This window comes from Coenobita brevimanus, chromosome 63 (assembly GCF_032717465.1).
Source record: "Coenobita brevimanus isolate Jiangsu-jjx chromosome 63, ASM3271746v2, whole genome shotgun sequence".
Classification (NCBI taxonomy): domain Eukaryota; kingdom Metazoa; phylum Arthropoda; class Malacostraca; order Decapoda; family Coenobitidae; genus Coenobita; species Coenobita brevimanus.
This window is the reverse complement of record NC_137016.1, coordinates 38,747,448-38,770,012: the sequence shown is the minus strand read 5'-3', so window position 1 is coordinate 38,770,012 and position 22,565 is coordinate 38,747,448. Positions and strand designations below refer to the sequence as shown.

Here is a 22,565-nt window from a genome sequence, read left to right as displayed (position 1 = left end):
CATACTCTTATAAATAAGTAAGATAAGTGAAACAATCATTGCATTTCATAATAAGATTGTCTTTATATGTGGTAAAACAATGGACATTTTCAAGTAAGGGACAAGTTGATTCCCCATTTAGTCCCTTAAATCGAGGTTTGAGTATATATATACACACACACACACACACACACACACACACACACACACACACACACACAGGGAAGTACCGGTTAACGAGCAATCACTTAACGAGAATTTGCTAATACAGGGTCTTGGAATTTTCACCACCGCCTGTTTAATAGGCAGGTAAAACCCCTCAAAATCCCAGCTTACGATGAGGGTATTTGTATCTCCTATGTATAAACCTTTTATTCCTGCTTAAAATTGTCTGTCACAGGTGTTGGTTGTCAGTGAAGGTTACTTGGCTGTTTGTTCACCCCAACCCTATTTTACCTATTGTTTATGTTATTCTGCTTATATTAATGCTTTTTTTGTATTTCAGGTGTATTACCCTCTTGTATTAACCCCTTATTCCAACTTAAAATGATCAGAAAGTCAGTTTTGGTTTTTGGTGGTTTGGGGGGAGGTTGCTCGGAGGCCTTGCTCCCTAACCCTATTTTTTGTCATAAGTTCTTCACTTCATTTAATGAGATTTTGGCTAACAAGCAAAATCCTTGCTCCCAATTAGCTCGTAAGATTGGGACCCGCTTGTATGCACATAGTTCAGGGAGCTGTTGCCTTTCCTGACATTGAGAGGGCTCTCCGTACGTGCTAAGGGATCTTTGTATGCAGCATGTGTTAGGAGTGTAATACTCTATGATAGTGAGACTTGGGCAGTAAAGGAAAAGCATTTTCGCAGGCTCAAACATACAGAAATGGCAGTGACTAGGTGGATGTGTAGTTCATTCCTGTGTGCAAGGCCTGGGGGGGCTGGGTTTACAATGGAAGAGTTGAGAGGTAGGATGTGACTGGAGTGTATTGATGTTGTGATGAGGAGAGGTAGACTGAGTTGGTTTGGGCATGTGGAGAGGATGGGGGATGCTAACTGGGTGCAGAAAGTTAGAAGTGTTAATATTGAGAGTTGGGTTGAGAGGAGTAAACCAAAAAAGATATGGGACGAGGTTACAAAGTATAACCTCATGGTTAAGGGACTGAACAAGGAGGCTGCCATAGATTGAGCAGCATGGAGGGTTGCCATTAGGTGACCAAGCCCAACGCATGCAAGCATGTTGGAGCCTTCAGCAATGATAACGATTATACATAAACACTAATCCCTCAGTTGTCCGACATAATAGAGCCAAAGCCTTGTCTGAGTAGTGGCACTGTCTGGATAATGAACAATATCCCCCTCCTATACCCAGACCTTACCTATACCCAATCTCCAACCTATACCTAACCCATTATAACAGTACCTATACTTTGGCAGTGTTTTCTGGTCATTCAGGCATATTTAGACATAAAGACACACATAGGAATAGCCAAAGTATTGCTAAACACCAAGAAAACCATGCAAAAAAACATTGAAAACCAAAAAACACCCAACCTATACACTACTTTACGTACAGTACCTCTTCTAATTTTGGCACTATTTTCAGGTCAATCTGCCATATTTGGACATCAAAACACATGCAGGAATATCCAGTAATGCTAAACACTAAGAAAACCATTAAAAAAAAATGAAAACCAAAAACACCCCCACCTATACCCTACAGTACTGAATGTACAGTACCCCTCCTAATTTTGGCACTGTTTTCAGGTCAATCTGCCAGATTTAGACATCAAAACACACACAGGGTTATCCATATTAATGCTAAACAGCAAGGAAACAATGCATAAACAACATACATCCACAAAAAACCTCAGGACGGTGGGAAAATCAGTCATCTGACACCAGTGGTAACTGCTTCTGGGCCACAAATAAATTCCATGGCCAAATATGCCACCAAAATTGGTTAAATTGGTATAAATAGTATACCATCATCTTTGCTGGTGTTTATACTATAAGATAAGCTAATAAAAACACAGAAAACTGATGAGTAAAAGTACAGAAATGCAGTGGAGTGTTTAAGAGTAAAATATAACCTTCATATAACTTCCCACCATTGTAGTGCAAAATTTTGCCAGCACCTTCGAAAAGTTAAGCACTTGTCTGGATGCAGAATTTCATGATCTTTCTCTTGGTCACTTTGGAATTTCAATATGACCAATAGTATTTGAATAAATCACAAAAAATTTTAAAAACTCACATGTCGGTGCTATCAGCTCAGTGGAGGGGAGGGATTGATGGAGTGAGGGGGGGGGGAGCCGGGAGGGTACTGTATGGAGGAGAGATGGGAGGGGGGGAGAAGCAAGGCTGTGGAGCAAGATTTTCACCCTTCTGTCATTAGGTGGACTGGCACTTTTACCTTACATTTACTCATGGCTTGTGGTCTGTTAGACGCGTGGTGGTCATTCAAAAACAAAACTCCCAGTGACTGGGCAACTTTGGATGTTTGGTTGAGAGGTGGAGGGCCGCTGTCACCGAACGTGTATGCGTGGCTTGTGGTCTGTGTTCGATGCATGGCGGGTGTTGGGAAAGATTTAGCCCAGTGGCTGCGTGACTTGGACATTCAGTGGCGATGCGTATGGACGTTTTAACGCTGCCTGTGGGTTACAGTTGTATTACTTGGGTGCTGGAGGTTCGTTGGGAGTGATCAGACCAGTGCGCAACTTTGACCATTCAGTACAGGGGCAGACGAACATTTTAGCTCTGGTTTTGGGTTACAGCCTATTTCCCACTCACGGCTTGAGCCCAGCGGCCACGATACTGAATGTTTGAACATGTCAGTTGGCCGGCCGAAGTTGTCAGGGACTTTTACGTCTGGGTATTAACGAGTAAATTCGGATAATGGTTTAATAGTGCCAAGGTCCAGTATCTGGATAATGAACAGGTCTGGATACTGCACATCAGGGTAAATGAGGGCTTGCTGTATATATATACAGTAGAACCTCTTTGGTCCGGACCCCTTTAATCCGGATTTCTGTTAATCCGGACAAAATTTAAAATTATAAGCTCCAAAAATATGTTGAAAGTAATTCTAAAGTCATTTTCAGTATTGGCGCGGAAAGCGATCATCATTCGTTTAGTCTCGTATTACGCTAGGTCGCTACCTGGGCACCTGTTTAAACACATGCTAGCATTCGTTCCATCAACTAGTTCACCAACCATTTATATTTTTACGCTGTATTTCAAAAGTTAATCCTCCTTACCATGCCCCTTAATGCAAGTGTAGCTTCTGTAATGAATAAAGGTGTTAAAAGGAGGAGTTTGCTTACTGGGTCAGAATATTCTGCAGTGTTTAGTGATTACTGTAGGTTATTTTTTGTACTTAAATGTGCTTTACTTGTACATCAAACATTAGCTTCTTGCCCATATGGGTGTTATCAATATGCCAAAGATGACAATGTATTTTTTGCCTACATAAGTTATATTTTTATTCCAAATATTACAGTTAATTAAATTTTTTTTTTTTGCCTACACGGGCCTTAGTCACTTACTACAATTTAAAATGTAGGCTAGTTTCTTGTCATGGCCTTACCTGTAAATTATGCACTATAAAACTATCTTACATGATTAGTTTTGTTATTTTAGTACCGGTATCCTTTCATCTTTTGCAGTTACGTAGGGTTGACATATGCCACATATGTTAATAATTAACAAACATACCATATGTAGATAGAGTTTGGTATGAACTGGAGATTACCCTGATGGTCCGGACAATCTGCTAATTCGGACAACCCTTCCCCCCATATAGTCCGAATGAGAGAGGTTCTACTGTATATACTGTAATAGGTAGATATAAATATATACATATACAGTATATATGTATACAGTAAAACCTCGATGTAACGAACTTCAATAAACCAGAATTCGCTTTTATCAAAATAGAGTGGCTACTGGACTAGGTTTTTATATATCAGAAACAGTCCGATAAAGCCAAAAACAGTCCAGACTGCCTGACCACTTCAGCTGTGTTCACCACAATGAGGTAAATAAAAAACATGTTTATCAGTGTATAGCACAGTATTATTATATATATTACACCATTTGATTATTGTAGTGAATGTGTAATACAGTACAGTACTGCAGTGGCAGTGAAAACAGTATAAAAACCATTGGTGCTATCCGGACTAATGTCTTGTATATTGGAAAAAGTGCTGGTTAGCAGGAGGAATTCTGTATGTTGCTTTTATCGGAATGGCTTGGGTCTGTTATAGTGAGGTTTTACTGTGTGTGTGTGTGTGTATAATACATATACACTATATATATATATATATATATATAATATATACAGTATATATAATCTCTCGTTTCGTTTTTAAAGTCTCCAACATGCGTGCATGCGTCAGCCTTGGTCACCTAATGGCGGCTCTCCATGCTGCATGATCCATTGCAGCCTTCCTCTTCAGTCCCTTAACCCTGAGGTCACACTTAAGTGACATATATATATATATATATATATATATATATCATCATCATCATCATCACCACCACCCAATCCTACGTTGCCCCATGAGGAGCGTAGAAGCCCAGGGCTAGGCAGTTGATCCTGACATTTAAGATGAGAGTGACCAACCTCACTCATCCCTGAGTGGCATTACATGAGCAATAAACCCCAATCACCCCTTGGATATAAACCTTCAATGGCTCAATCCAACTGGAGCACAATAATAACCCACTAAACCACAGGCACCAAAATTTGGTTATATGGTTACCACCCAGCATAGTTGATGGTTTCCTGGTGTACAGGAAACCATTTGGCTTGTCACTCACTGTAGAGTCACCGACAGGCAGAAGGAAGAGGAAAGAATGAAGGAATGAAAGACAGAAGAGGGAGTGTAAAGTCACCCGCAGGCAGGAAGATGAGGAAAGAATGAAGGAAAGAAAGACAGAAGAAGATGGAAGGAAAGAAGGATGGAGGAGTGGACAGGGCAGACACCCGAGAGCAGCACTACATCGAGTGAGTGGATGGTGAGCACCCCCACCTACCACAATATATATATATACAGTATATCATCATGAGCCATTTGAGTATCCACTGCAGGACCGGCCTATCCCGACCCAAGTAGGGACGATACAGCGAATGTATCTCTACCAAGTGGCTTAGGCTGTCTGGTAGAGATTGTATGTAGGGTGAGAAATGCTTGTAAGTGTAATTGTAGTGGCTTTGGATGAGTGTGTAGTCTGTGCACCAAGTGTAATCGGCCCATGCAAGCTGACTGGGTGCAAACATACTTTACAGTATGTGACACTGGTTCAACCACAGCACCCCTTGTGTCCGCCAATGCAGTACATGGCCAGGAGAACACTTTCAAAGTTTATTACCCTGGCGGGGCGTGAACCCTCGCTCTCCAGTGTACGAAAATGCACACTTTACCACTGTACCACGGAGACATATATATATATATATATATATATATATATATATATATATATATATATATACCCAGTATATAATGTATGCAATTAAATCACTTAATAACACGTGAATTATAGATATGCTGATATCCACAGAAGTGCTCGGGATATATTGTGTTTCCATTTCCTTATGGATGTCCGCATATGTATAATGTATGTATGTGTGTTGCGGTAGGTTGGATGCTTACCATCCACTAGATCGATGTAGTGCTGATCTCGGGTGACAGTCCTTTCCTTCCGCCTTCCTTCTTTCCTTCCTTCCTCTCCAGTCTTTTTTTTTCCTTCTTCCATTCTTCATCTTTTTTTTTTTCTTTCTTCCATTTCTCGTCTTTTTTTTTTTTCTTCTTCCATTCCTTTTCTGTCAGTGGGTGAATCTACACTGAGTGACAAGCCAGTTGATTTCCTGTACACCAGGAAACCATTTACTACACTGGGTGGTAACCATATAACCTAATCATGGTGCCTGGTGGTTTAGTGGGTAATTAAGGCATTCCAGTCAGATTGAGCCTGTGTAGGTTTATATCCAAGGGGTGGTTGGGGTTTATTGCTCACTTAGTGCCACTGAGGAATGAGTGAGGCTGGTCACTCTTATCTTAAATGTCAGGACCAGCTTCCCTAGCCCTGGGCTATTATGCTCCTCATGAGGCAGCACAGGAGTATATATTATGATGATGGTGATGTATCTGTGTTTAGGTATATACAGTACAGGCATACCCCAGTTCAGTGATGCAATTGGTTAAGTAAAAAGCGATCACTAGGCGAGGTATCACATCTTGAGGCCGATTTAACATGTATAGGTATGCATTTTTGAGCCATAGGTTTCCCCCCCAACCAATCCTAAACCCACCCAAATGAGTCCAAAAAAATTTAAAGCCAATCTAATTGTCCTAACAGCTGTGAAAGAAGATAACCTAAACCTAAAACCAGTGCCTGTCGCACTTGTACGCAGTCAAGGTCACTGGATTACGATCTCTGACTTTTATTAAAACTCGATAGAGAAGAGGCAGCGGCATCATATACAATCCCACCATCAGATGGTCCTGGGACACTTAAATAAACATCTGTTATGCGTAATGATAATGTATGAATGACGCAGAATCGCCCGTGGTGCAAATTGTTGTGACAGAGAATCATTGATGTTTTGATGGGGAATTCTCTTGACAGGGAATGTGATTGATGAAGCGATCGGGATAGCCTTTTCAAAGGCCCCTCTTTATGTCGATTTAGTTACTGTTCAGGTTGCTGAGCTCCTTTATTTTCTTCTCTCTTATTTTCCAACATTTATTTAGAAATTCCTTTGTACCGTACTGTACTGTATTTTCAAACCGTTTTCCCTCGAACAGCCTGAATGTAAACACATGATTTATTAATCAATGATGCAAGTGGGATAGCCTGTTCAAAGGCCTCTCTTAATTTTTACTCTTTTGGTTGCTGAGCTCCCTTATTTTCTTCTCTTTTATTTTCCAACATTTATTAGAAATTCCTTCGTATTTTTGAAGCATTTTTCCTTGAACAGCCCGAATGTAAACACATTATTTATCAGTGTCACAGTTTTCATCAGTGCATGAAATATTTACTCTCAGAAGTTTTCATAATTATTAATATTTATTTAAAATTATTATTATGTATTCCATGATAGGCAATATGACAGTTCAATGGTCAAACATGAAATATTCTTTGTTGAGTTGCCTAGTTGTCCACACTGTTTGGTATCTCATCTTATGGGCAAGAATCCATACCCCAGGTGACAGTGCTTACTCCACCTATGACAAAAACACATTAATCTAAGTCTAAAAACAGTTTATAAATCAACCTAAACACAAAATTTAATTTTAAAATATCATCAAAATGGGTAAAAAAAAAAAAATCAAAACCCAGTGCAAAACTGGGGGTAGGCCTATGATAGGCGGGGTAGTATTTCTACCCCCATCACTATTGTGGGTTATCGCATCTAGGGGTATCGTAAATCGGGGTTTACCTGTATATAGGTAGATAGAAAGATAGATAAAAATGTTAGAAGTTAGTCTTTCCTGTGGGAACTGTGTTCAAAGCAAAATGTGTTTTACCATGATGTTTTTTAGAAACACGAACTTTGTTGAGTGTGTACTTGTTCATCATTGATATGTTATTCTATAAGAGGGTTAGTGACAAAGCGAAGCATTTTGGAATGGAATTTGTATTTAACTGTTTGCAGAAAATACAATTTATGGTTCTTTATTTTAAGGATTTACTTATATAATTTAGTGTTATATGCAAGATGAATACTGTACTGTACATACTGCACTTTTCCTGCATGTACTCTGTAACTGTTGAGATTATATACTTCTGAGTACAGTATTTATGGTTTTGAGTTATATGTTACTTGGTTGTTAAGGGTTAATGCATTATTTTTAGAGCTTAACCTATCAAATATCAGTTACTAATTTGTAATGATGTCCTTTTGTCAGGGACAGAATATTCAGTGAAGTACATCGTTTTGGCAATTTCTGCAGGGTAAATGGTACAAATGATCAGTAAGCTGTCATAAATGTAACATGCTGAAAGTGGGAATGCCCTTCATTTACTCATTTGATGTAGTGCTCTCTCTCTCTCTCTCTCTCTCTCTCTCTCTCTCTCTCTCTCTCTCTCTCTCTCTCTCACACACACACACACACACACACACACACACACACATATTGTGTGTGTGTTCTTACCTAATTGTTCTAATCTAAGTGTATTTTTACAGGATTGAGTCAGGTTTGTTGTGTCTCATCTTTTAATACTATTTTATCATATTTTTCTTTAAAACTGTGAATGTTTTGGGGTCATACAACGTTTGTGTGTGTGTGTGTGTGTGTGTGTGTGTGTGTGTGTGTGTGTGTGTGTGTGTGTGTGAAACTTGGCTGTGGAAAATCAATAGCAGGTAGGTCACATAACCTTAGCCTTGCCATTGCTGCAGTGTATTGGCATATGATATCTTGTTGTATGGCGATATTACGGCAACTGGAATAGTAGCGTATGTACAACAAGTGATGGTACAAATTGTTGGCAACTTGTAGCATTTGAGCAAGACCAGTATAAAAACTTTCTGAGCATCCCATCAATGTGTGTTTGTGTTAATTCACCAACCATGGGACAGCTGAAGGTTAATTACAGCCTGAAAGCTTAACCAGTCACCAAAGCCAACAAACCAACCCCAAATACTATAGTTGCAAAGAAGTGGCCGAGAGAGAAAAAAATGTAAAATCTGGAAAGTGTCAGTTTTGTGCTGAGCTCCTAGCCATAAGTGGTAGTTGTGTGATTAATTAGCTAGTAGCCACACATGACTCATATGGTTTTATTTTCCAGTTTATATAGTAGCCACAGTTAATTTGATCTTCCCTCTATTTCCATAAAAGTAAAGAATGCTGTACTGGTAATATATTACATTTGATGTTAGTTGAAAATTTATACATTTATACATAAATTTTTCTTGTCATACTCCTGTTGAGGAATGCCTTAGAGTTTGCCATTGTACAGCTGATGTTTTCTATGGACCAGAAGCTGAATCAGGTACCAAAAGCAGCTAATTGCAGTACAGTATTTCCCAACTGTTGCTGGAAGATGTTGTGAGAAAAAAAAGAAGTTTGAGGTTTGTAATAAAGATTCATAACTCTGTGAGAGTCACAGCTTGGACTTTGACTCTATTTACGGTCCATCAGAAAAAAGCTCACATGGCAACTGTACTTGTGGTTGAATGTTCCCTGCCATAGAGTAATGGTTATGTGGCTAATTACCAGGCTTGTAGCCACATTTCACTCTCATGGTAGTACTGTACCTCCTAGGGTCAGTGGTAGCCGCCCATCTGTTGTTGTATACAACCAAACAAGATAAGCATTGTGAATTTAGTCATTAGTGTTGATGACATTCAACAGCTCTGATTTGCTTGGAGTTAATTTTTGTTTGATACTGTAATTTGTTGAGTCAGAAACAGTAAAGAAAAAGTGCTGGAACACATGAGTGTAATACACTAATGTGTAATGGATAGACAAATTTGTACAGTGTATAATTCTGTATTAGCCTCTTCAACCCAGGAATTTCTTTTGTATATTATATGTCTGACACCAGATGATTGTATGCAGGCTAGTAAAGGCACCCCTGGGCTGAAAGGGTTTGAAGCAATTTCTCTAACATTTTGTAGCTGGGGATGCCTTTATTTAGTCTAGCTAATACCACATGAATTTATTTAACTTAGGAAAGGCATAACATAGGCTTAAGAGTTTGATTATAAAGGTATTGTTCAGTAGAATCATGTGGACTGCTAAAAGAGAGAACCATTGTTGCTGTCAAGGATTGGATGATGGATTGATGACTGGACGGAGAACCAGTGCCGTATATCGTAATGTTAGAATATCATAAGATGTATTTTAGGCTTCTGTTTGAGGGCCACATATCTGTCTGGTACTGTACTACAACTACAAAGCACATATACTCTGTACATTGGCAGAATTTTTTTTTGTAATATTAATACAGTAGGGGTAATGAAATTTTTCTCTGCAGTAAGACCCTCATCGGGACTGAAGCGTGTTGGACTTACCTGCAAATCTTATATCTGTGACCACCTGATCCTTAATGAGGAATTAGGACCTTTTTGTTATAAAAAAAAAAAAAATCCTGGATGGCTATTCTGGAATGATTTTATTTGTATTTAATGCTTTGAGGAAGGACAGAGTATTGTCTGATTACTGTAATGCACAGCTGTTGTGTATTTAATGCTGTGAGGAAGGACAGAGTGTTGCCTGAGTACTGTTCCATACTGCCATTTGTAGTAAATCAGTTAACCTGTCTTCTAACAACATGAAAAATTGGTGTTGGTGTATAAATGTAGTAGACTATTCACACGTTACATGAATATTGTTTTTTTTCCAGAGGGACATTCATCATGGAGTATGTAGGAGAGGTATTTGATACACGAGAGTTCAAACGACGGCGGAAGGAATATGCTCGTGACCAAACTGCCCATTTCTACTTCATGGCACTGAAATCCGACCTGCTAATCGATGCCACTCGTATGGGCAACATATCCAGGTTCATCAATCACTCCTGTGACCCAAATGCTGAAACTCAAAAGGTGTGTGTTAATTTATCAACAGCTTATTAGGGATTAATTACAATATTTGGAAGTGTTTTGCATAGTCATCACTGTCGCACAGTTCAGTATTGTATGGCTAATACTGTAAGGGAAGTACTGAAAATGGTAAATCATGAGTATCTGTCTAGCCATACCTACAGGTATGTCTGTCTGTCTGTAATTATTTATCTACAGTATATAATTGAAGGCCTAGTACATTCTGTAAAAACTTTTTATAGTGGTGGGACATAGGTAAGTTGGATAGATGTTTCAAGTGAGTAGTTCAGTACTGTATCACAATTATTCATTATACAGCATGTTGGTGGGTTTATGAGAGAGGGAACTGGAGTGAAATGGTGAGGGGTGGAATATTCCAAAGTTGACATATGTAGATAATGATGTACTGGTTGCTGATAGTGAAAATGGTCTTTGCAGTGATGGAATATTTCTAATCAAACATATGCAGATAGTGAAAAGGGTCTTTGCAGGGATGGAATATTTCCAGTCTATATGTACACAGATGATGATCTTGTTTCTTGTAGTGAAAAAGATCTTTACATTTGACTGCATTAGAGTTTTAATATGTTTGTGGGTGGTAGTGTATGAAAGTTGATGTTAAAGTAGATAAGATTGAAGTGATAGTTGTTGAGAGAAAAGGTTTCTCACAGTATGATGTGTGTTAGTGAATGGAGAGAGACTTAGAATTATGTACTGGTACCTTGACACAGTGATAAAGAAGTTAAAGAATTGTGAAACAGAAGTGGAATCCAGAGTGGTTCAAAGAAAAGTGGTAAGTGCTGCGAAGGCCCAGATACAAAATAGAATGTGGATTATGCAAGAGATCTGCATAAAGGTGTGTTAGCTCCCACATACATGCAGGTGTGAGACTCCCATAATGCTTTTTCAAGATCTTGCCCAGAGTATTGATTAGTAGTAAATAGGGCTAGGATGATATTGATGTATTTGTGATTGTGAGAAGTTTTGATGTACTTTATAATCATTTCCTTCTTCGTCAGTGGACTGTAAATGGTGAGCTGCGAATAGGGTTCTTTTCCAAAAAGCAGATTGATGCGGGAGTTGAAATTAATTTTGACTATCGCTTAGAACGTTATGGGTGAGTAGAATATCATCATTGATGAAAGTGTCTAATAATTGTCTAGTACTGTATTTGTTTTCCGTGATTGATAATTTTTGTATTATGAGGTGTCTGTGTAATGATAGATATTGGAATAATAATAATAGTAGTATTAGTAGTAGTAATAATAATAATAATAATAATAATAATAATAATAATACAGTAATCCCTCATTTATCCAGACATAATAGAGCCAAAGGCATGTCCAGGTAGGGGCAACATCCAGATAATGAACACTATACCCCTACCATACCCAGACCCTACCTATACCCACCTCCAACCTACAGTATACCTAATCTATTTGGCAGTGTTTTCTGGTCATTCAGGCATATTTAGATATCAAAACACACATAGGAATATCCAAAGTAATGGTAAACAAGAAAACCATGCAGAAAAACCACAGAAAACCAAAAAACTCTACCTAAACATTATTGTATGTACAGTACCCCATATTTTGCCAATATTTTCTGGTCATTCTGTCATATTTTGACATCAAAACATACATAGGGTTATCCAAAATAATTTTCAACACCAAGAAAACAATGCAGAGAAAAACACAGCAAACAGAAAAACACCCTCCCTATACACCACTGTATGTACAGTACCCCCCCTAATTTTGGCACTGTTATCAGGTCAGTATGCCATATTAGACATCAAGACACATAGGAATAAACAAAGTAATACTGAACACCAAGAAAACCATGATATAAAACACTGGGGGGAAAAAAAAAAAAACACCCATCCTATACACCATTGTATGTACAGTACTCCCTCCTAATTTTGGCACTGTTTTCAGGTCAGTCTTCCATATTTAGACATCAAAACACACATAGGAATATCCAGAATAATGCTAAACACCAAGAAAACTACTAAAAAAGAAAAATTGAAAGCCAAAAAAACACCCGACCTGTACACAACTGTATGTACAGTACCTCTCCTAATGTTGGCACTGTTTCCAGGTCAATCTGCCATATTTAGACATCAAAACACACATAGGAATAGCCAAAGTAATGCTAAACATCGAGAAAGCTTGCATAAACAACAAAGGTCCACAAAAATACTGACGATGGTTTGAAAATCTGTTGTCTTTGACGAGTGATTGCTCCCGGGGCTCAAAAAAAATTCTACAGCCAAATATGCTACCGGAAATTGGTTATATTGATAGAAATGGTATACCATAATCTTCGCCGGTGTTTATGTTGTACTGTATGATAAGGTAATAAAAACACATAAAACTGACAAGTAAATGTACAGAAATATAACAAGAATAAAGTGTTCAGGAGTAAAACTTACCTTCATATAATTTCCCACCATTCTAGTGCAAAATTTTGTCAGTATCTTCCAAAAGTTAAGCATATGTCTAGATGCAGAATTTCATGACCTTTCTCTTGGTCATGTCAGAATTTTGATACAACTAATAGTAATCAAATAAATCACAAAAAACTTTGAAAACTCACAAGTCAGTGTTATCACCATGGAGGTGGGTAGGGACTGAGAAAGTGAGGGGGGAGCTAGGAAGGTATGGAGAAGGGACAGGAAGGGGGAAGAAGTGAGGTTGTGGGCAAGATTCTCCCCTGCAGTCAGCAGGAGGATGGACGCTTTTACTGTACATTTACTCGTGGCTTGCGGTCTGTTAGTTGCCGAGTGGCCATGCGGAAACACAACTCACCATGACCGGGGGACTTTCGATGTTTGGTAGAGAGGTGGATGGCTGCTGTTGCCCAACATGTACTCGTGGCTTGTGGTCTGTGTTCAGTGGAGATGGTGGTTGGGAAAGACTTAGCCCTGTGTCCGCGCGATAGTGGACATTCAGTGGGGAATGCATATGGACGTTTTAACACCACGTGTGGGTTACAGTCGTATTACTTGGGTGCTGGAAGTTTGTTGGGAGTGATAGGATGAGCGCACGACCTTGACCATTCAGTACAGAGATGGACAGGCGTTTTAGCTCTTTTTTGGGGTTACAGACTACTACCCGCTCACAGCTCAAGCCCAGCGGCCACGATATTGAATGTTTGAACATGTCAGCTGGCTGGCCAAATTTCTCGGTATCTTTTACGTTTGAATAATAGCAAGTAAATTCAGATGATGGTTTAATAGAGCCAAGGTCCAGCATCTGGATAATGAACATATCCAGATACTGAGTGTCCGGGTAAATTAGGGACTACTTTAATAATGATACAGTAATCCCTCGATTATAAGGACATCCATTATCTGAACAATCCATTATACAGACTCTGTGATCTAGCTGTTCAAAACCATTATTCATGCATCTTTCCATTTTATCTGGACAAAATACTTGCGTCCATTTGGAAATTATGACCACACGAACATTTTTGCCTGGTCGGACCTTTTTTTTTTTTTCCCCACTGCCTGGTATGGCCCTGCAGTGGTGATTGCTTGTTTGTGGTTGATGGATCTACTTGACCATGGTAATTGTTTGGCTGTGGTTTATAGGTGTGCTTGACCAGATAGAGTAGTGTAAAACACCAGGAAGTTGTATGATTTACTGTAGTGGCCTTTTACATTGGCTTTCAAATTTAAGGTATGTACGAAGGGGGGCCTGGGGAGAAGTCCATTATCTGGACGGATCCACTATCCAGACATGCCTTTGGCTCTGTTATGTTGGATAATCGAGGGATTATTGTACAGTAATAATAATAACAATTAATATGGTATATCTTTACCAACTATATAGGAGAGAACCACAGAAATGCTATTGTGGAACACAAATTTGTCGTGGTTGGCTTGGTGAATCACCCGATGAGAAAACTAAAGAAGAAAAAGATGAAGAAAGAAGAAAGGAAGAAAGAGACAGACGAAAAAGGGAGGAGAGGAGAGCCTACTTTGAAGATATTGATGTAAGTGATGCTGTGTCATGATGATGATGATGGATACATGGAGGTCCAAAATATATTGTTTTGAAACAATATGGTTTGTGGGTGCACTGAAATAAAGGTCAGTATTATTAGACCCCTGGTGACCTAGTGGTCTAGATTGTGTTCAGAGTGCAGATCAGATGCTTTGTACATCATTTTGAATCAGTGTGAGATGTCTGAAGTTTTCTTAATCATGTAATGTGATCAAGACTTAAGCCTGTGTCACATTCCCTCGTATGTTCTTGGCTACGATAGCCTAGCCTTGGGTCCTTGCAATTTGCATGGGATCATATGGAAGTAACTTTTTGTGAACATGCCTCCACAAAATATGTTGAATTAAGATCTGATTTATTTTGACATCATCATCATTGTCATCATCAGGACCTCCATTCCCATCCTAGGGCAGGGTGAGGAGTACCAATGTCCAGACAGCCCAGATTTGCCCAGTCCAGTGGGCCATGCTTCCATTCACTCACCATTCAAGCCCAGTGAATCCTGGCTCTATCTGATACGCCAAAAACATTCAACACGAACTGTAGCTTCACATAAACGTATCCAATAGAGTCAGTCCAGATGCTGTCACATTAAAAGGGGTGCCAAATCCCTGATCATGCACTTCTCACAATATTCATCCAGTTAGCTCAATCTCTTGTCTTTCTCCAAGCATCACCGACATCCATACTACTCTTCCTCACACACTCATCCACCATATCCCTCCACCTTCTCCATGGCCTCCCTTGCCTCCTTCCTCCTACAAATTCACTCAGATATACCTTTTTCACCACTTTGTTGGTATCCATTCACTCCACGTAACTATACCATCTCGGTATACACTTCGATTCTGGCGTCCATAGACTTTCTCACTCCACATCTTTCACAAATCACATTTTTTATCCTATCCACTGTCTGTACTCCACATACATTCTTCAGTAGTCCCATCTCCACTGCTGTCACTCTTGACTTCTCATTTTCATGCTGCACCATAGTCTCACATCCATATCTTAAAGTTGGCACTAACACTTCTTCTTGTAAACCTCGTTCAGCTGCAACACTCAAGCTTCTGTTTCTTCTCATGGCCTTCATAGCACCAGCTACATTCCTTCCTTGTGTCGCTCTACATTCCACTTCTCTTGCACATTTTCCCCTCTTTTCTATCACTGTACCCAGGTATTTGAACACTATCACCAATTCCAATCTCTCTCCACTCACTGTAAAATCACACTGGGAGTCACCTTCTGTATCAGTAACCATCACTTTACTCTTTTCTACATTTACTCTAAGGGCATGACACTCACAGACATCAGCAAAACTCTGCACTAGCCTACCAAGTTCTTGTCTAGTATTTGCTAGTACTGCATCATCATCATACAACAAGTTTGAGATATTCCATCCATCATCATTCATTACTAATGCCATCCCTCTCTCCATTACTCGTGTTTTTACTTCTCTTATGACCTCATCCATATATATACTGTATACAGTATATTGAACAGCCAAGGAGACATCACACAACCTTGTCGCATGCCCACAATGATCATGAATCATTCACTTAGATGCTCATTTATCCTTACACATGCTTCACTACCATCATAAAAACTCTGGATGGCATGGCACCTAGCAGCTTACCATCCACACTTCTTGTCTGTCTACTTTGTCATATGCTTTTTCCAGGTCCATGAATACAATAAACATCTTATAGTCATTCTCACAAGCCTTCTCCACTCTCTCTTTCACTGCAGATATGTGATCCACACATCCTCTGCCACTCCTAAAGCCACCCTGTTCATCACTCACCAGGACTTCTGATATCTCTCGTACTTTATGCTAGCCCTCTCAGGCACAGGTGATTTGAGTTGTTAGATTGTTTAACAACCTGTAAAGCGCACAGTGACACGAATCAGATAAAAAAGAAAATACCAAAACAGTCATTACTCGTTTTACGATGGGGTTATGTCAGGTCATACCTTATCGTATACCGATTTCATTGTTAATCGGGAGATTGAAACCCATTATAAATGGGAGGTTACGTCAGCTCAGCTTCCCAAAGTCACCTAACCAAGACTGAACCATATGTAACAGCCTACCTTCATTCCTTCCTGTGTTGGTCCAAGTCGTCCCCCCCGAGGCTGGGGGACAGCCTGTGCTTACAGGCACTAGTGGTCAGCCTCTGAGTCAGACAGGAACAGGTTAGGGGGAGGGGAATCCAGCCTATACCTGCACCAACCATAGCACTGGGGCCTATACTGGCACTGACCTTACCACAGGGCACACATATCCACAGTACTGTTGTACGATGGTTGGCTGAGAGGTGATGATAATGGGGGGCACACATGAACAAGTTGAAAAGACAGGACTTTGAAGGGGTGGTAGGACCTGAACCGTAACAATGCCTGCACGTCGGGGCCGCCATCTTGCCTGAGACGATGGTCACCTTGCGTGTGCCTGGCACTTTCCAATGGCAAAATCATTATAGCGGGAAATTTGTTGTAAATCGAATTTTGGGGTGGAACTTTTCTGTTATCATTGTAGCGAATTATCGTAAACCGAATCATTGTAAAACGAGTAATGACTGTATGACACATATCGGCGGGAAACTTGTATCCTCCTTTGTTTGACATGATGTGCATCTTGGTGCAGTGTACAGGATGGTATTTAATGACTCGATTCGAGTCCTTGCCTGAAAGGGCTAGTTCTTCTATGTACTTTCCCTACCATCCATCCATCCATCTTCCAGTCCTGTGTTGCCCCATGAGGAGCATAGGAACCCGGGGCTAGGCAAGTTGGTCCTGACATTTAAGATGAGAGTGACCAGCCTCACTCATCCCTGAGTGGCATTACGTGAGTAGTAAATCCCAATTCATCCATCCATCCATCATCCAATTCTATGTTGCCCCATGAGGAGTGTAGAAGCCCGGGGCTAGGCAATTAAGTCCTGACAAAGATGAGAGTGACCAGCCTCACTCATCCCTGAGTGGCATTACATGAGCAGTAACCCCAACCATCCCTTGGATATAAACCTTCACCGGCTCAATCCGATTGGAGTACTGTAATTACCCACTAAACCATCAGGTGCCATAATTTGGTTATATGGTTACCACCCAGCGTAGTAAATGGTTTCCTGGTGTACAGGAAACCATTAGGCCTGTCACTCAGTGTAGAGTCACCCATAGACTGAAGGAAGAGGAAAGAATGAAGGATAGAAAGACAAAAGAGGGAGTGTAAAGTCACCCGTAGGCAGAAGAACGAGGAAAAAATGAAGTAAAGAAAGACAGAAGAGGAAGGAAGGAATGGAGAAAGGAGAGGAAAGGGCAGACACCCGAGAGCAGCACTACATTGAGTGAGTGGATGGTGAGCGCCCCCACCTACCTCATAAACCCCATTCACCCCTTGGATATAAACCTACACAGGCTCAATCTGATTGGAGTGCCATAATTACTCACTAAAGCACCGGGCACCATAATTTGGTTATATGGTTACCACCCAGCATTGTAAATGGTTTCCTGGTGTTTTGGCTTGCCACTCAGTGTAGAGTCACCTGTAGGCAGAAGGAAGGGGAAAGAATGAAGGAAAGAAAGACAGAAGAGGGAGTGTAAAGTCACCTGTAGGCAGAGGGGAGTGGAAAGAATGAAGGAAAGAACGACAGATGAGGAAGGAAGGGCGAGAGGAAAGGACAGACACCCAAAACAGCACTACATCAAATGAGTGGATGGTGAGTGCCCCCACCTGCCACCAACCACACTCGGTAAACTTATGCCATGATAATTCGTGCACTCACTTCGCTCACCTTTATTTTTGTACAGGGTACAATCACTGCCTTTTTCCACTCTGCTGGCACAGTTTCTCTCATCCATGCCTTCTTACTTATCTCCAACGTGCAGTTCATTCCGCTCTGTCCACTACACTTAATCATCTCTGTATACATCTCGTCAACCTCAGCTTCGTTTCCATATTTCAACCGTTTCACAGCTTTCTTCACCTGTGTGAGTGATGTTTCCTATCACTGCATTACTTCTTTGCACACCCCCAAAACCAGTCAGGTTTACAGCAGCTCTGCTCTCTCTATTCCCATTCATCAGACTTTATAAATATTCATTCCATCTGGTTCTTACTTCATCCCCTTGGGTTAATAATGTACCACTTACATCCTTCACATTTCTTCATTTCTTTCTGCTGTCGTGTCTATATTTCTGCACCTCTTTCCAGAATAACTTCCTATTTTCAGAGTATTTTGCATTCATTTTTATTCCTAGATCATCATTTACCTCCTTTTTATTTTATTTAAACAGAAATAAAAATTATATTCCAGCCACAACATGTATTATATTCTTTGATGTACTATATATCTCTGTTTCCATGAATGTTTCTTATACTATCTATATATTTTTTCAGCTTGAGGATGAACTAGAAAAGTTGAACTCTCATAAATTGCGCAATAGACAAGATACCTTGAACCTGTCTAGGCTCCTAGTTCGAGTGGAGGACTATGATGGGCGACTTCGACTATTGCATCTGCTACAGACTGGAGAGGCTGCTTGTAGGAGGCTCTTCCTTGATTATCATGGCCTTAAAGTTTTGTGGTCTCTCATGGCTGACCTTTCAACTTCACTCCAACACACCACTCTTAAAATTGAGGTTAGTTCTCAGTCAAATATCTTTTACTTTGGAATCCAGTTTTCAGTAGCAATGCTCCTGAAATTTTTCTGATCATTTGAAGAATTATTAATCAGGAGTTGCTGCATGTATTAATCCTTTGAGATTCTGATGATGCAATTTTGCGTCATCATAAAGCCAACCGTTGAGATTCTGATGACTCGAATTCGAGTCATATGAAACAATAATATTTTTTTGCATGTTTTCCATCTCCTGTCTGGCCTTGTTCCACATACACTATCCTTTTTATCCTTTTCCAACTATTTGTCTTTAGTGACGAGTACATCAGATAGATATGCATAATAAACAGGTTATTGCCATTGTTACATAGCCTATGATTTCATCATCTTTTGTGTAATTTTAACGCACAGTATGCTGCATGTTTGATCACGAGCGTGTTCTGCCTCAGTCCCCCCCTTCTACCGTTATAGTAGAGTAAGTTGTCATTTCTGTTGTTGAGTGCGGGATTGTCAACTCTTTGTCCCCATGACTTCATTTGCGCGTCCTTCTTACAAGTTGTATCAAGCTCTGCCGGCCCCTATATAATGAGCTCAGTCTCTGCATCATTGCCACTTAGATCTGCTCCTCATTTTGTTCACATCTCTGTCCTTCCCTGTACAGATATTATTATTGTGAGTGCTCAAGAAATCTCCAAACATCTAGCATCTGTGTGCGATTTGAGTATAAGTGTTATTGCATTTTTTCTTGTACTGTATAGCATAATTTTAATTTGTAGGTCTAGTGAAGTTTTTGTAATTCATGTAGGGATCTTTATGTCCATCATTTTTGATAATAGTTTGTATCTGTAATAATTTATCTGGCATTCACTGAGTATTATCTGGTATCTCATTTTATCAGGGCTGACTTAGATAAATTTACTCTTGCTAATTTCATGTTAATAGAGGCTATTGCAGTCAACCATATCTTTAACCTGTTTTTTGCCATTACATCATCCTTATGAGTCCTGAATGTTTTGTTGTTAGTTTGAGCATTAAACTTTAACTTGTAATTTTACCTAACTCTTTTGTTTTGAACCTGGAACTTTACGGGACAGTAGTGATTATTAGTATTCTCACTTAAAGTGTACATTATCTTTCTCTGTTCCGTAACATAAATTTGGCGACCTCGCCAGGATATTCAGGATATTATCATAAGGATATTGCTTGATATTTTGTGACTGTTACTTATTCATGATGTCTACTATTACTGCACTTGATGAAGCCAAAGATTTTTTGTCAAATGTGCAAACAGTGTGTGATGTAGAAAACAGAACAAAGAATGAACTTGAGCTTGTTGCTCAACAATTGGGAATTGCTGTTCGCTCTCATCATTCTAAAGATCAAATTGTTGACATGATTAACGAAAGCTTGTTTAATGTAACTCCTCCAAATGAGCAAACGCAGATTGAATTAGCTAAGTTACAGCTAGCCCTGCAGGAGGCTCGTGTGAAGGAAGCTGAATTTCAAGCACAGGCTAAGGAGGCTGAATTTCAGGCAAAAGCTAAGGAGGCTGAGGCACAAGTTGAAATTGCTAGGATTCAGGCAGACCATGAGTATCGCATGAAACAAGGTGGAACTGGATCATCTAGCTCTGATGATTTTGATGTGGCTAAAAATGTTAAACTTGTCCCTCCTTTTAATGAATCTGATTTAACAAAGTATTTTCAGTTGTTTGAGAGGGTAGCTACAGGTTTTAGTTGGCCCAAGGAGTATTGGCCAGTACTCCTTCAAACTGTTCTCACCGGTAAAGCTCAAGTAACTTATGCATCTTTGCCTCAGGATCAATCTGATAATTATGATGTAGTTAAGAGCTTGATTCTTAAGGCCTATGAGCTTGTTCCTGAAGCTTATAGAGTAAAATTTAGGACAACTTACAAGCAAGATAAGCAATCCCATGTTGAGTATGCAAAAATCAAAGAAGATCTGTTAGAGCAGTGGTTAAATTCTAAGAATGTGGATTCTGATTTTGGTAAATTTAAGCAGATGATTTTGCTGGAGGACTTCAAAAGGTGTATTTATAAAGATGTAAGCCTATATCTTGATGAGAGAAGAATAGATAATTTGTCTGATGCTGCAGTTTTAGCTGATGAATATGTTCTCACTCACAAGAGATATTCTAGAGAAAAAGGGAAAGCTGAGAGTAAGTACGTTGCCTCTACTCAGAGTACAGGTAACAGGAAAGAGAATAAAGATGATGTTTCTCAGGAAGTAATTACCAGCTTCACCTCTAGATTTCAGAAAAGTAAATGTACTTATTGTAGTAAGCTTGGTCATACTACGGAGAGATGTTTCAGGAGACAGCGTGATGTGAACAAAAAGGAGTCTTTAAATATTCAGTCAATTGGTCTAGTGTCCACTCTTGAGAGTTCCCAGAATTCTTTAACTGAGTTAACTGAACCTGCTTTGAGGGGTAACTTAAATTCTCATGATGGAGCTCCTCTTTTGAGCAGTAACGTGGGTGACACTCTCAAGAGTTCATGTGCTAATTTCCTGTCTGATGGTTTTGTCAGTCCTCTGGACAGTAATGACAGGAAATCAGTTAAAATATATCGTGATACAGGTGCTTGCCAATCCCATATGCTGACCAGTGTTCTAGGCTCTAATGTTAATTCCTCTGATGAAACTGTAATCTTACAAGGTGTAGGGAATAATTACTTCTCTGTCCCTCTGTGCAGAGTGAATTTAGAGTCTGGTTTTGTTAATGGTTCCGTTATGGTTGGGTTGGTTGAGACACTCCTAATGTCAGGTGTAACTTTCTTACTTGGAAATGATATTGGTGGAAGTCAAGTGTGTCCAGCTCCTCAGTTGTCTAGTGAGCCAGTGGCTGTGTCCCAGGATTGTGATGTCCCTGATGTGTTCCCTGCATGTGCTGTCACTAGGGCTAAGTCTAAAGTTACTGGTGATTTAGAGGATAATGATGATGACGATGTTATCCTAGCTGACACTTTTCTTGCTAATTTGGACCACTCACCAGATGAGGCAGTACCCCGTAGTGTTGATAATTTGTCTCGCCAAGAGTTGGTTAAGTTGCAGGTTGCTGACCCTGAGTTGAAAGGTCTAGCTAACTCTGCTTACAGTGAAGAAGAGTCAGCCGGTGCTTCTACTTGTTATTATGTAAAGTCAGGAGTACTTATGAGGAAGTGGAGACCCCCAACAGCATCAGCCGACTGTGAATGGGAGGTTGTACATCAAGTTGTCATCCCTCGTGTTTGTAGGCAGGATATCATTAGAGTGGCTCATGATTCCAGTTTGGCAGGACACCTTGGAGTGAGGAAGACTGTGGCACGCATTTTGAAACACTTCTACTGGCCAGGTATCTTCAGGGATGTTTCCTGGTATTGTAAGTCTTGTCACACCTGTCAAGTTGTGGGGA

At 39.9% G+C, this 22,565-nt stretch overlaps 1 protein-coding gene across 1 annotated transcript in view; it reads left to right on the top strand.

Annotated features, from left to right (window-relative positions):
* Positions 1 to 22,565, top strand: part of Set2 (SET domain containing 2) — a 147,143-nt gene that overhangs the window by 77,067 nt on the left and 47,511 nt on the right. The window contains exons 3-6 of the mRNA XM_080275949.1: positions 10,328 to 10,529; positions 11,546 to 11,643; positions 14,363 to 14,525; positions 18,933 to 19,175. Of these exons, the coding sequence (XP_080132075.1) occupies positions 10,328 to 10,529; positions 11,546 to 11,643; positions 14,363 to 14,525; positions 18,933 to 19,175 (706 nt within the window). The remainder of the gene's footprint in view (positions 1 to 10,327; positions 10,530 to 11,545; positions 11,644 to 14,362; positions 14,526 to 18,932; positions 19,176 to 22,565) is intronic.